The 13,729-nt window shown below is 32.2% G+C and overlaps 1 protein-coding gene across 1 annotated transcript; it reads right to left on the bottom strand.

The window, feature by feature from the left end:
• Window positions 1-6,493: 6,493 nt before the first annotated feature.
• Window positions 6,494-10,756, bottom strand: LOC132307529 (thioredoxin-like protein CXXS1). Its single transcript, XM_059805329.1, has 3 exons — window positions 10,568-10,756; window positions 10,017-10,139; window positions 6,494-6,807 (listed from the first exon to the last, which is right to left on the bottom strand). The coding sequence occupies exons 1-3, from the start codon at window positions 10,667-10,669 to the stop codon at window positions 6,655-6,657; spliced, it is 378 nt and encodes a 125-aa protein (XP_059661312.1). The 5' UTR covers window positions 10,670-10,756; the 3' UTR covers window positions 6,494-6,654.
• Window positions 10,757-13,729: the final 2,973 nt, after the last annotated feature.

Below are 13,729 nucleotides of genomic sequence, written 5' to 3'. Positions count from 1 at the left end.
CAGGTACGTTTACTTTAATAAATTCCATACTATGATTTATAAGTTTTTTTTCTTTTTCTTATTAATAAAGTTCCAATCAATTCAATTCTAATAAAATAATTGAATTTTGATTTGGGGAATACTTCATACAAAATCTAAATCATTTTGGTTTTGGTAACTTTGTATCTAAATTTTCGTAAAAAACTTTGTATCTAGGGTATTGGGATAGGGAGTGACGAATGATCAAAAGTGGAGACGAGTAGTTGAGAGGGAAGAGATATATGGCTAATTGGAGGAGTTTTGGTGATCGGATGCTGCATTGCCGCCCGTCTATGTTAAAAAAAACATGCTGCAATATTTTCAATCCGGCCGGATTTCACCAATGCACAATTAATGGTGTTAGGGGCAGATCAGTCAGTTTGCCGTTTTCGTTGATCGAGCGTTGCTTTTCTTCTTCTTCTTCTTCAACGGCAGATGCAGCAGTAGTAGATGAAGAGGAGGCACGAGGACCCCTCCCTTTCCGATCAGCGCCGTGCCTGATGTTACCTTCTGGCACCGGTTTGATTGCTGAAGACAACGGCAGAAGGTACAAGCTCGTAACAATGGAGTCCAAGGACAAGAACAAGGACTACTACCAGTTCTTTAGCATTAGGGAGAAGAAAGTGGTAAAGATGAGGCGGAATCCTAGGCTGATGCTTCCATGGCAAAGGGACATACTTCCCCCCGACGAGGCCATCTGCTTCGGTTCGTCTCGTGGCTGGCTCGCCTTTATCCACCCTCGCAATTGCTCTCTCTACCTTTTCAACCCATACATCCACTCTCCTCTCCCGTACCTCCCCCTCCCTCCTATCCAAACCCTCCCTTGCATCATCTCAACTCTACGCTACCGCGACTATTCCAATATTCACACCTCTCCTTCTTCTTCTTCCACACCTTCTTCATCATCCATAAATAATAATTATATGTACAATTATGTTACTGAGTACACCGCTTTGAAACAGTTCAATCCCTTATCATCTCAAGAACTATGTCATCAAGATGAACAGGAGTCGCCTTTCTTCAAAAAAATTGTTTTATCCTCAGATCCCTCCCCATTCCCTTCCATTAATCATCAACACCAGCATGATGTAGATGATGATGGTAATAATCATTCTTCTGATCAGTGCACTGTGATGGCCATCCAAGGCTTGGAGACGTGCGAACTCGCCTTTTGCAGAATTGGGGATACTGCATGGACTGCCTTAGATGGAACAGGTATATACAGAGATCTCATCTATTTCAGCAACGACCAAAACTTTTATGCCTACACTGAAAGATGTATAGAAGCTTGGGATCTCCGCAACCCAGCCTCTCCAAAGAAGACTCCCATCATTTCTCATTTTCCGCCGTTCGGCAACCCGGAGCTGGATCGTTATCTTGTGGAGTCTTCAGGGGAGTTACTGTTGGTTGTTAGGTACTATACATACCATCGTTGCAAGAAGACCTTATCATTTGAGGTGTATAAGCTAGACTTTGTTAACAAGGAATGGTTACTTTTGCCAAGCTTAGGCCACGACAGGGCATTATTCGTTGGTATGAATGACTCTATCTCCGTCTCTCCCACTGATTTCCCTGGGTTACCCATGAATTGTGTTTACTTCACTTCTCCTAATGCTGAATTCTTGGAAGACTCTCATGACGTGGGTATCTTCAGCTTGGAAGATAAGAGAATCACTCCAATATATTATTATGACTTGGGCATTGGGTTGCCTTCTCCTTGGATTGTCCCAGCTCCAGCTCAGCAATGAAGAAAATTGAAGCAAAGCCCTTGTCTTGGTTTTGCTAACTCATATTATACTAGCAAATCTATGGTATGGCAGTCCAGAAATGTGGTTGTGGTTAATTTTCTGTTGGAGCCATTTAAATTTTGTTGCTTTAGAATGTAGAAAATCCAGTGAGTTTGCCAAAATAGATTGAAGTTATGATTTATTATTTTTGCCATTTATTTTTTAACTGCCTCATATTGCCTTTTTTTTTTTTTTGGTTCCATGTTGATTAGAAAACAAAATAAGATGATGGTTGTTGGTTAAAGATTTGAATGAGCATTGTGTTTGGTTATAAAATTAGAGAAAACCAATTCTAGTTTCTGAAGGCCCATCTCTGTTTCCTCTATTCTACACATCAGTCCCTGTTACATGTATATGAAGATAATGAACATTTTTACAACAAAGTCGTGACTTTTGACTAGTTATGTTTATTTTATTTATTTTTTAAATTCACATAATACGGATGGGCAATTGTATTGAGACAAGTATTTTATTTACAGTACTTCCATATTTTTTTCAATAAAGATTTGGAATTGATTTTTGTTATAATAAAAGAATTTAATTATTCTCATGGAGGCTTTAAGTTCTTGAACATTTTTAATGAGCTTCAATTCTTATAAATTATAATGCATCACCATAAATGACGGGGTGATCTCGATCTAACCTATAGCTTTATTTTAGAGTCTGGTTTAAGAGAGTTTTGCAATTGTATTATAAATTTAACGAAGTTAAATAATGATATAATTTTTTAATCATGCATGGTGGTAAATTTTCTCTCTTATACTGATAAGGTCAATATTCAAATTTTCAATTACAACTTAGAAATTAAATTAATATCATTGCAGAAACATCAAAAATAATAAGTAAATGTTCTCAAATAAAAATAAAATAATAATAAGGGCAAAATTATAATGCATCACTATAAATGACAGGGTGATCTATTTCCATCCCGGCCCGCCCAGCAATCCCTCATGTTTTCAATCCTAATCTCGTCTTAAAACTATAGCGCATGTTTTCAATCTTAATATCATCCTAAATCATTTAACCACTCTCATAACCCCTCTAAATAGGGCGGGGCGCGGCGGCTACCTCCGCTACTCAACGGCGGTAAGGTGTTATGCCATCCCTTTGTAACAATAGAAAAATAAAATAAAAAAATAACTGATTTTTTTTTTATTTTTTATGTTTCATCACTGCCTAGCTCCAACCCTGATTTCTCAAATAAATGCGTTAATGGCGACCAAGCATACGCTTATACAAACCTACTCTGAATATGTTAGTGGCAACCAAGCATACACTAATACAAACCTGCCTAGTTCCAACTCTGAATATTCCAATAAATACGTTAATAGCGGCCACTTATACACTAGTACAAACCCGTCATTGACAATTATAAACAAATACAACACAAATCAATTAGTATCGATCAAAATCTATCAAATTAGGCAATTGCATATATAATCAAGTGTCATTAATCAGGGTGAACATGTCCATTGAATTTGGAATCAGGGTGTCAAGAGATTAAGATGAAGAGAGACGATAGATCCAATATTTTTTTAAAGTCACAAGGCAAGACATATTGTTTGCGGTTGGGCTTATTAGCCGGCTTATGAAAAAACTCACCATGACTCATGTCAATGCGGCTAAGAGGATTCTTCGTTACATTAAAGGTACACTTGATTTTGGATTGTTTTATTCATTTTCTAATGATTTCAAGCTTGTGGGTTATTATGATAGCGATTGGGCCGAAGATTTGAATGATAGAAAAAGAACTTCCGGCTCTTCACGCGAAATACAACTCTCACATGGTGTTCAAAGAAACAACCCTTCACCTCTCAACTTGTGAAGCGGAATATGTTGAAGTCACTTTATGTGTTTGTCAAGCAATTTGGTTGAGGAATTTGCTGAAGGAATTACACATGTTACAAGAAGAGTCAACGGAGATTTTTGTGAACAACAAATCGACAATTGCTTTGGTAAAAAATTTGGTGTTTCATGAACGAATCAAGCATATTAACACGAGATTTCATTTTATTAGAGAATGTTTAAACCAAGAAAGAGGTGAAGCTCAAGTTCATCAAGTCACAAAACCAAATTACGTATATTTTCACCAAGCCCCTCAAGTTTACAAAATTTCACAAGTTAAGAAGTTTACTTGGAGTTAAAAAATCAAGTTTAAGGGAGTGTTAAAAATTAAACTTGATTAAATTTTTTAATGCCTTTGACGATTATGAGTGTTTTTTATTTGATATTTAATTTTATGTTAATGAGAGTTTTTTGTTGGAATTAGCAGGAGACATGAGAGTTATAAATTATAACTAGTAATTGTTATGTTAGTGGTAGTTATGCCTACTAAATATTATGTTAGTGATGTTAATTTTTATTTACATATAATTGTTACATATATGTTTTGAAGCCCTATATAATTTTATGTATTTTACTTATTTTTAATTAAATAAAATAAAAATATTTCTTTAGTTCACTTCTCATTTTAAAAATTGTATCGAGTGTCATGTGTGTCTATACCACTAATTTTCAACAATTTCTATTACTCTTAACAGAACTTTTGTTACTATAATCTGAAGTGAGACTATAAACAAAACATAGCAAAATTCAAACCTCACTCATTTCAGGCAAAAGTTATCATTGAATCTGTGCCAAATGGTGGAAAAGATTTTGATCCTGTTCCAAAATACTAATAATGTACAAATAAGGCAAATGCATTTTTTATGTGGAGTGGTGAAACGGTGAAATCCCATCGCATTGAAACAGTTGCTGCATGTTCTTTTCAGGATGGAAATGCGATAATGCAGCATCCGATCCAAGTACTCTATCACTTTGGGAATTGTGACAGTCATCATTGTCAAAATGTTCATCTAATTTGGAATAGAGAAAGGGATTTGTATCCTTAAAACACATCATAATGCATCTTATTAATGTTATGTCGGCACCCACTACAATACGAATGTAAACTACTAAGTAGAACGTTTGGATTAAAATATTCTGTCAGAGTGTTATGTATTAACTTATTACTCTGTTGAGCTTAATACAGAAAAATAATAGTAACAATAATCTAGTATTGATATAGTGTGCATACCCCTATGTGTATAATCCTCAATGTGAAAAAACCACTCATCTAGTATTTGATATGGTGTATATACCCCTATGTTGTAAAAAATATCCCCAAATTCTAGAAGTGTTAAAATAAGGACCTATCTCACTTTTCCATATAAGAATAATAAAATGCTATTTGCTTAACAGTTCAAAAACAATAATAATAATAGTGATAATAATAATAAAATGCTCTTAAATGATTATGATAAGATCCTCCTCCTATAGCGCCTATTGATCGATCTCGGAGATAATTGAGGCCTCCTATGGGTGATCCCTAGTCTTGAGAGATCATCAGGAGTCTTGATTGTAGCAACGACTTTCTTTTCTCTCATATTTCTGATACGCCTTTTGAGATGGGCTTTATTGATGGTTATAGTTTCTCTTAGTTTCTCTTAATTATTTATTGTTTGAAATCTTATCTTTCATTAGAAAAGAAAATGTCCCCGCTCATACTTCAACTAAAGGCTAATGTGTGTTTCTTAAATCATTTTGGCGTGACCAATTTTTTTTTTTTTTGGAACATTGAAGCAAGTTTACAATTGGGACCAAGGAGGGCCCTGAAAGGAAGAGAACATTTACAGTACAACAATTAACAAGAAGGCCGAAGGAAGGCCCAACAAGAACTAACGTAGTCCAGAGTATTGAGACAGATATTTTTAAGGGAAAATTACATATAAATGGAGTCAAAGTTCCATATTTACTTAGAGGCGGAGTCAAAGTTCCATATTTCTCTAAAATGGATTGCTGAGGTGGCACATGGTTTTTTACTGTTTAGAAATTGTGGTGCCTAAAATACCCTTCTGCGAAGGTACTACTTTTTCTTCGAAGGTACTACTTTTTTGAACTGAAGGTACTACTTTTTGGTATCCAGGTACCATGTTTTTTAAACACCCGCGAAGGTACTACTTTTTCTTCGAAGGTACTACTTTTTTGTTAGGGAAGGGCATTTTAGGTACCACAATTTTCTAAACAGTAAAAAACCATGTGCCACCTCAGCAATCCATTTTAGAGAAATATGGAACTTTGACTCAGTCTCTAAGTAAATATGAAACTTTAACTCTATTTATATGTAATTTTCCCTATTTTTAAACTTACACAATTAAATGCAAACATATAGGACGATGTGGTGTTTTTTTAACCTCTCACATTTAGCCTCGAAGATAAAAAAAAATATATTGGATGCGATCCAAATCCACTTTAAATGTGCACACTGCTGGCCCAGTACAAAACAAATGACAAATGCTGTAGTTAGTGTAGATACAACTCGATAAATTTGATAATTTAGTGATGGTTTCAAATCTCTCCCTACAACCATTATCTTGTAATCGAATTTAGGAAATCCTCGTAAATTTGATTCAAATTCACAAAGTCTCGGATTTATATCTGAACTTTTAGGCAGAATTAAAGAACAAAAGGTTATAAAATAAACATAGCAGAATTAAAAGTTGACAATTGGAATCTACTTTTAAGCAGAATTGAGTTGGCCCAAGAAAGGTCTACTCAATTTGTTTTAAGCATAGCGAAATTGCCTTTAATCAGGAATTATTTAGCATCAAAGTGATTCAAAATTCAATGGTACAAAAGAACCAAAGAAGTAATGCATATGTGGCGCACACATCACACACAAAATATATATTAATTTACACACTTGAGATCCAATTTACACATTTAGACATGTCATTTTCAATACATAAAAACGGGACTACTGCAGCCACATATTGTGAAGTTTCAAGATGTGCACAAGCACATATCATGACTAGGCCATATATATTTGACTGGACTGAAGAAGACTCTCAATACTTTTCCTTATCTTATCTGGATTGGCACCCACTAACTTGTCAATTCGAGCACCATCCTTCATCAGCAAAAATGTTGGCATGGCCTTTACTTCAAATTTGGCTGCTACCTCCTAACAAAACCAAACAAGAAAAACATCAACTCAGGTATATATATACTTCATGTAAACTTCATATTTATATATGTGTCCATGTATGGCATGTCATCTAATCAGGTTTACTTTCTCAAAAATGAATCTCATCATAAAGAAACCTTCCTACATCATCTAGCAAAGACTCTTGGAGAACTCCACGTTAGCTAAAACAAATTCTTTAGTATCTTCGCTTCATGAGTTCAATGCAGAGATTATCCTAATTGGAACCTTGACAGGGAGGTCTCTTATCGTTGTAGAGATATATGTGTTCATATCCATCTTTGACGATGCATGTTTCTAAGTAATAAGCCAGAAAAAAATTTAAGCTAAGTTATCCAACATAAAAGTTTAACCATATAGATTGATTGTTAAATTTGGCTTACAGCTCAGACATGACGAATACATGCAACAATGGCAAAACTTTGCACTCTTGTTCAGAAAACTTGGCCTACAATTAGTTGACAACTCATACCTCAGAAATTTTACAATATATGAAAAACAAAAGGAAAATGTAATGGAACAATGGCGTACATGCATTGTATAAGATATCTATCACAATAACTTTGCACTCTTGTTCACTGCTGTTTTTTATCTATTCCTTTGTCCTGTTCCACTGTTTTTTTTTAATTTGAAATGACGTCCTGTTATAATTCCTTTGACCCATATTTAAATTCTTTAAAACATTTTAGACTTGTACTGAATTCCCATTCCTCTTCTTGTTTTTCATAAATTCAATTTTTTAAAACTTCAAGACAAACGTGAACCTCAGGACAACTACAATTTCTGCACAAACATGTGTCAATTTATTCTCATAAAAATAATAATAAATAAATAACATTGGAATGAGCTTAACATCAATCATTTCCCACCAGGGATAGCATCAGAAGTTTTGGAGCAGAACAAGATGGAACACACCAGAATGGTGATGACTAGCTGTTTCGAGAGACAAAGGTTTTGGAGCAGAACAAGAAAGAACTCACCAGAATGGAAACGCATAATTGTTATGATGCATGCGACAATGCTACACTCCATAATACAACAGGCTTTGTTTTTTTTCCCTAACCTAGTGCATGAGACTCCCACCATTGGTGGGGGGGGGGGGGGGGGGGGGGGGAGGAATCTGGGGAGCATCAAGTCAACGCATCCTTATTCTGCACAGAGGCTATTTTCCACTTCGAACCGTGACCACTAGGTCACAGTGCAGCAATGTTACCATTGTGCCAAGGCCCCCCTCTCTATAACACTGCAGACTACTTGTCAAACTACACTACTTTGTGGAAATAATATTCAACATTTTAGTAACCTGGGCTTTGCAACCTTGAAACATAACAGTAGATATTTAGATCTAATATAGGACAACAACCAAAGAAATCTTTATTACATTTACATTGAAGCATACCAAGCAATTCGATTAAACTCTCTTTCATTGTCTCTCTGTTATGAACTCTTCTTTAAGGCACTCTAGAATTCTATCCGCCTTCATACAAATACATCAAAACTTTCAAAAGAGTTGATAGAAGTATGAGTCAATTGTTGGCAATTTCCTACTAAAAACATGGATCGTAATGTGTGTCAATGTTGTGAGCCGTTTTCTAACACCTCAAGAGATGATAGAGATGGGGCTAAGTGACAAATCTCTCAACTCGATCAATAAATAGGTTAATGAAGTTGAGACCATAGTGAACAGTTATGACCTAGGTTTGATTTTTAGAAGACACTAAATATTGTTCAGTCCTATTTATCAAATCTGAGGTTTTTGATGAAATGATTTTCAAAAAACAGGGACTTTTACATAAAAGTAAACCTCAACCCAATGGTTGATCCATCAAGATTTTTGCAGAAATCTTTTTTTGAAATTCAGGATACCTTGACCGATTTGTCATTTGATCGAATCTTGCTTGGTAATGATCGATCGAAAGCTCGAATGATCAAACCTTGCAGACACACTAATATGAAAACACTTTCAAATCAGAATTCTAGAAGGATTTTGCTTACCATACCATATAAGTCTCCTAGATTGGCTATAAATATGGCGTATAGTAAGTCTAAGGTATCTGTCACAGGAAGCTTTTAACTCTTTATCTGAGAATTTATATTTTTAGAGAGAGAGAGGGAGTTTTGATAATCAGTCTACGTTTTTTCATAAATTACCCTACTATTTTTGATTGAAAGAATTAAAGCAATGAGCAAAATTGTTTTATCAATCAAAGCATCAACCGAGTGGTTAGCAAAGAACAAGTTGATTGGACGCCACCATTTGTGGAGATCAGAAGTCCATGGAGAAACAAATTGCAGCAGGAGAGAGTCTGTCAATGGATGAGCAGTTGGAGGACCTAGGAAGGTTTTGGGTAAGTCTGAGTCAATAGGGACTAGGTGATTCATGGGTTAGAGTCTATAACTTAGTTTATAACATTTTTATCGTATAGTGAACCTTGAGCTGCCTGAACTAGGTCCCATGGTTTTTCCTGTTTAAGGTTTTCCACATAAAAAGTCTTGTATCTCTACTTTATTCATTTATTACTTTACATATTTATATAATTGAGAGATGAAATCAAACTAATTGATCAAATTTTAAAGAAGAATTAACAATAACTCAAAAGTTAGATTGCTGCAAGTTAATATCCATAAGACCTATTCACCCCTAGGTCTAATTGAATGTGTCAGAGCCGTTCTAATAGTCTCTCATTTACGAATCCTATTACAATGATTACGACCACCAACGAAGAGAGGACACTTCTAAAAGGAGCCATATCCATGTCAGACATCTTTCTGACACTGACACTTCTTTGACATTTTTAGGCATGCAGGTCTGACACGTTTTAGACATGTCTATAATATTTAAAATTTTATAAGTGTAGGAGATGTTGGCGGGCACATTATAAACACTCACCACTATGAACCTTGTATACTGGATTAGACTTTCTTTTAACATGAAAAAATAAATAAATAAATAAATAAAAATAAAAAAAAACCCCAATAATAATGGTAAGAAAAAAATAATAATTATTATAATAATTATAATTGAAGGTATGAAATTAAATCCCAATTTTTTATCCCAAATAAACCCAATCCATTGATGCATGCGTAGCATACCAATCAACAAGAGAAATAATCTCATTATGCACATTCTTGCACCATATTGTACATAAAAGATTATATCATTCTTACACTGGAATGAGATGAATTACCTTGACATCATCCACATCAACTGTGAGAAACAGTACATCTTGGTAAGTTGAGGCCAATTCCTCCAAAAATGGGTTCATTGCCACTGATGGCATGCACCATGAAGCTGTAAAGTGTGCCACAATCTACAATTCCACCAACAACATTTTCAAAAGGTATGTATGTGGCAAACAATCCAAATAATCATATATATATATATATGAATATTACTACACCCTCAAAATTATTACCAGAATTAGATAATTGCTGTTTGTGATTAAATTACACTGGGCTTTATCTAAATAGCTGTATTTATAAGTTGACTTAATATATACACACATACAGAGATATAAACAAGGGGGAAGACTTCAAGGAGAATGGTAGTTACACAAATTAAGGAGAATGAGTAAAACTTAAAATTGAGCAAGGAATAATATTCAGTGAATCATTTTGAAGGAATTTTTCTGTTTGACGACAAGAATCCCAGGTTAAGATATCTGAAATTAGGATACAATTGAAAAGATTGAAAAATAGAATATGAAGATCTGAAGTGGAGGCGTGGAATATAACTTACAGGGCGACCTTGGTTGGTGGCTTGGGTTACATAGAAATCCCATGTCTCCTCAGAGTTCACCTTCAAAACCCTTGATTTGTTTTGCTGTTCATGGCCTTCCATTCCTTCTTTTTACTGCTTCTTTCTTCTTAGGGCGGAACAGGATAGAGATATACTCTTAACAGGATATATGGATTACTACGGATATATGTAGGAGTGTCGGACCAAGGATGTCGACTATAATTTTGTTTTTTATTAGTATACAGCAAAGTGGCCAATTATAAGTCAGACCCCACTTTTATTTATTTTGGGCTACATGTTGAATATGGTGTCGAAATTTTGTAGATTTGGATAACTAGCTACCCGTTTGATAATTACTTATATTTACAATTTATTATTTAGAGTTAATTTTATTGACAACTAAATATTATTTTTAAACATCTTTTGAAAATAAGTATTACTTAAATTCATTTCGAAAATATCCGCCAATACAGAATCAGACGAAAAGTTAACATAATTTTTCTATACTTATATTACATTCTTAAAGGAAATGACACTTCTAATCCTAATTGTATAAATAAATATTTTTTTTAGAATACCACAATTACCCTTTCAGTTACTATATATATATATATATATATATATATATATATATATATATATATATAGTAACTGAAAGGGTAATTGTGGTATTCTAAAAAAAATATTTAATATATATATATATATAACATAAGAAACAATAAAGATATATAATATGATTTGTAAATTTATAAAATATTTAGGGATATTTTAATCTTTTATCTAATTATTTAAGTTAAAGAGTTATTTTGACAAAATCAAAAGATATTTAAGTCCTTTTACATTGTGTCATAAAAAAATAAAAATAAAAATAAAAACCTATGCAAATAACGGTTGGATTGTAAGTGAAAAACGGAGCAAAAGTTTGTAATATGAGTAATAGTTATTTTCGAAAGATATTTGAATGTGATATTTGACCAAATTTAAGGGGTGTCAGTGAAATTAACCCTATTATTTATATAAATAGATTTTGAAGAAAAATATGTTTGTTAATATTGTTTATGTTTATCCATTATATAAATTATTTATATAATTAGTGTTCACATGGGACAACTTTATAAACGTCAAAACAACGTTTATGATTATGTGTTTATGTTTATAGCCTTTTCCTTCTTTTTTTCCTTTTTTTTTTTTTTTTTTTTTTTTTTTTTGTGTTAAATGAAGAAAGCAACAAGTTAAGAAGCAAAACAAACATCATTCTATGTGGCTTTAGATAACCAAGAGGGCCACAATCCACTTAAGATAAATAGTTTTTTTTATGAGTACCACATTTGCTAAGGTTGTGAGTAACTTTGTTAAATGATAATTGGACACTTCATAAATACTTTTATTATTTGTTTAAAACTAGTGTTAATTTAATAATAATAATAATAATAATAATAGAGTTTAAGATAACAAACATGTTTTTTTGTTTAATGTTTTTGAAATAAGACAAATATTTTTACATTATCAAATAATATATGATAAACAAAAGCTACACATAAACACTCCTTATGTTTAAACTTAAATGATAAACAATAAACAAAAACGGTTACCTAACAGGGCTTAAGTTTTATGATTAGAATTGAATAAATTATATTTTTTATATTTAATATAGATTTATATATTTCAAATTATAACTAGTCTTCTCTTTTAAGATTTTTATTTTTTTTAAATCTTAATTTATTGCGTATTAATATAATTAATTTAATTTCCTAAATAAAAAAAAATAAAATTAAAAAGTTGACTTGTGAAACCCACCCGACCCGTCCAAATATTTTTAGTTCGGATTATAGACATAATCTATTTTTGGGCAAACTTCGGACTAGCCAACCCAACCCAATTTCTGGTTGAGGTTGGGTTGGCCCTGCCCAACTTGCAACCATATTTGTACCTTTACTAAATTTAGTTTAATTTTTCTTAATTTTGTATGCTTAGGAGTAATTAATCGAAAACTAACTTGAGATTATGTCAATTTTAAAATAATAATAATAAATTTAGATTAATTTTTTTGAATTTTTTATACTTAAAGTAATTAATCTAAAACTAATTTGAGATTATGTCAATTTTTAAAAAATATACAATTGTCGACTCTATTTCGTCGAACGTGTGAGTGAAAATTAGTAATTGGGATAAGTATCTGAAAAAGAGGTCTTGTAATTTTTAATAGTAGACAAAAATTCTTATTAAACTCTATTTATTGTTGTAACTACAAAAACCAATCAAATTTTGTAGCATTATTCCAATTTTGAACTTGATTTTTCTAACTTACGCTTAATAGAATTTAAAAAAAAAAAAAAAAAAAAAAAAAGAGCTCAAATGAATTTAAGAATTTGAAGGTGGGTTGGGCGGTGCACAAGGGTTGTAGAATTTGGTTGAAGGGTTGGGCTGAATTGAAATTTCTCTAACCTGTGTTGGGCCTAAGTTGAACCCACAACCAACTGATCTCATACAAATTGAAAAATAAATAAACAGATTTGTATTTATCATTTTTTTTAAATGATTAATTTATTATTTATAGTATAGCTCATTATACTCTGTCTAAATTTTTAAATGATTAATTTATTATTTATAGTATAGCTCATTATACTCTGTCTAAATTTTTTATTTTAAAAAAAATACAATATTTTTCATATAATTTATGAAAAATTAATAAATTACTCAAATAAAAATACTTTCCTTTTCATTCAATATATTCATAAAAAATTAAAACGTATTTAAATTGTTTTAAATTTATCTACTTAAGATTTTTATTTAAATAATTAATTGTAAAAATTAAAGTTAAATTTATGCAAAAAGAAATGAAAAATATGTCATCAAATTACTATGAATTTTTTCATAATTTATTTCAATAAGAAAAAATTATGTATAATTCAATAAAAAAGGGCATTATGACATCTGTATCTGGATTTTTTTTTTCTGATAGGTTCTCTATATCTGGATTGTTATCTCATAGTTATATGCTAATTGATCTTTGCAACGTATATTAATTCTTTCGTCTCTAATGAGCTAATTGATGAGAGATTGAGAGAAGGTGATTAATTTCAATCTATTCATTGAGAATTTTTATTATCAACCTACCCAATTTATTATATCCAGTTAAATTTTCCTTTTCCGAGTTAATGC

Source organism: Cornus florida, unplaced genomic scaffold (assembly GCF_030987335.1).
Source record: "Cornus florida cultivar Cherokee Brave unplaced genomic scaffold, ASM3098733v1 CherokeeBrave_3.0.0_Hap2_Chr01, whole genome shotgun sequence".
Classification (NCBI taxonomy): domain Eukaryota; kingdom Viridiplantae; phylum Streptophyta; class Magnoliopsida; order Cornales; family Cornaceae; genus Cornus; species Cornus florida.
This window is presented reverse-complemented; position numbering and strand designations above follow the sequence as displayed.

What these genes read in the sequence shown, in the direction of transcription:
- LOC132307529 (XM_059805329.1), bottom strand. Translation starts at nt 10,669, where the DNA reads ATGGAAGGCCATGAACAGCAAAACAAATCAAGGGTTTTGAAGGTGAAC. An exon ending in CCACCAACCAAGGTCGCCCT is followed by an intron (nt 10,140 to 10,567) that starts GTAAGTTATATT and finishes GTGGAATTGTAG; the next exon opens with ATTGTGGCACACTTTACAGC. An exon ending in TTGATGTGGATGATGTCAAG is followed by an intron (nt 6,808 to 10,016) that starts GTAATTCATCTC and finishes TGGTTTTGTTAG; the next exon opens with GAGGTAGCAGCCAAATTTGA.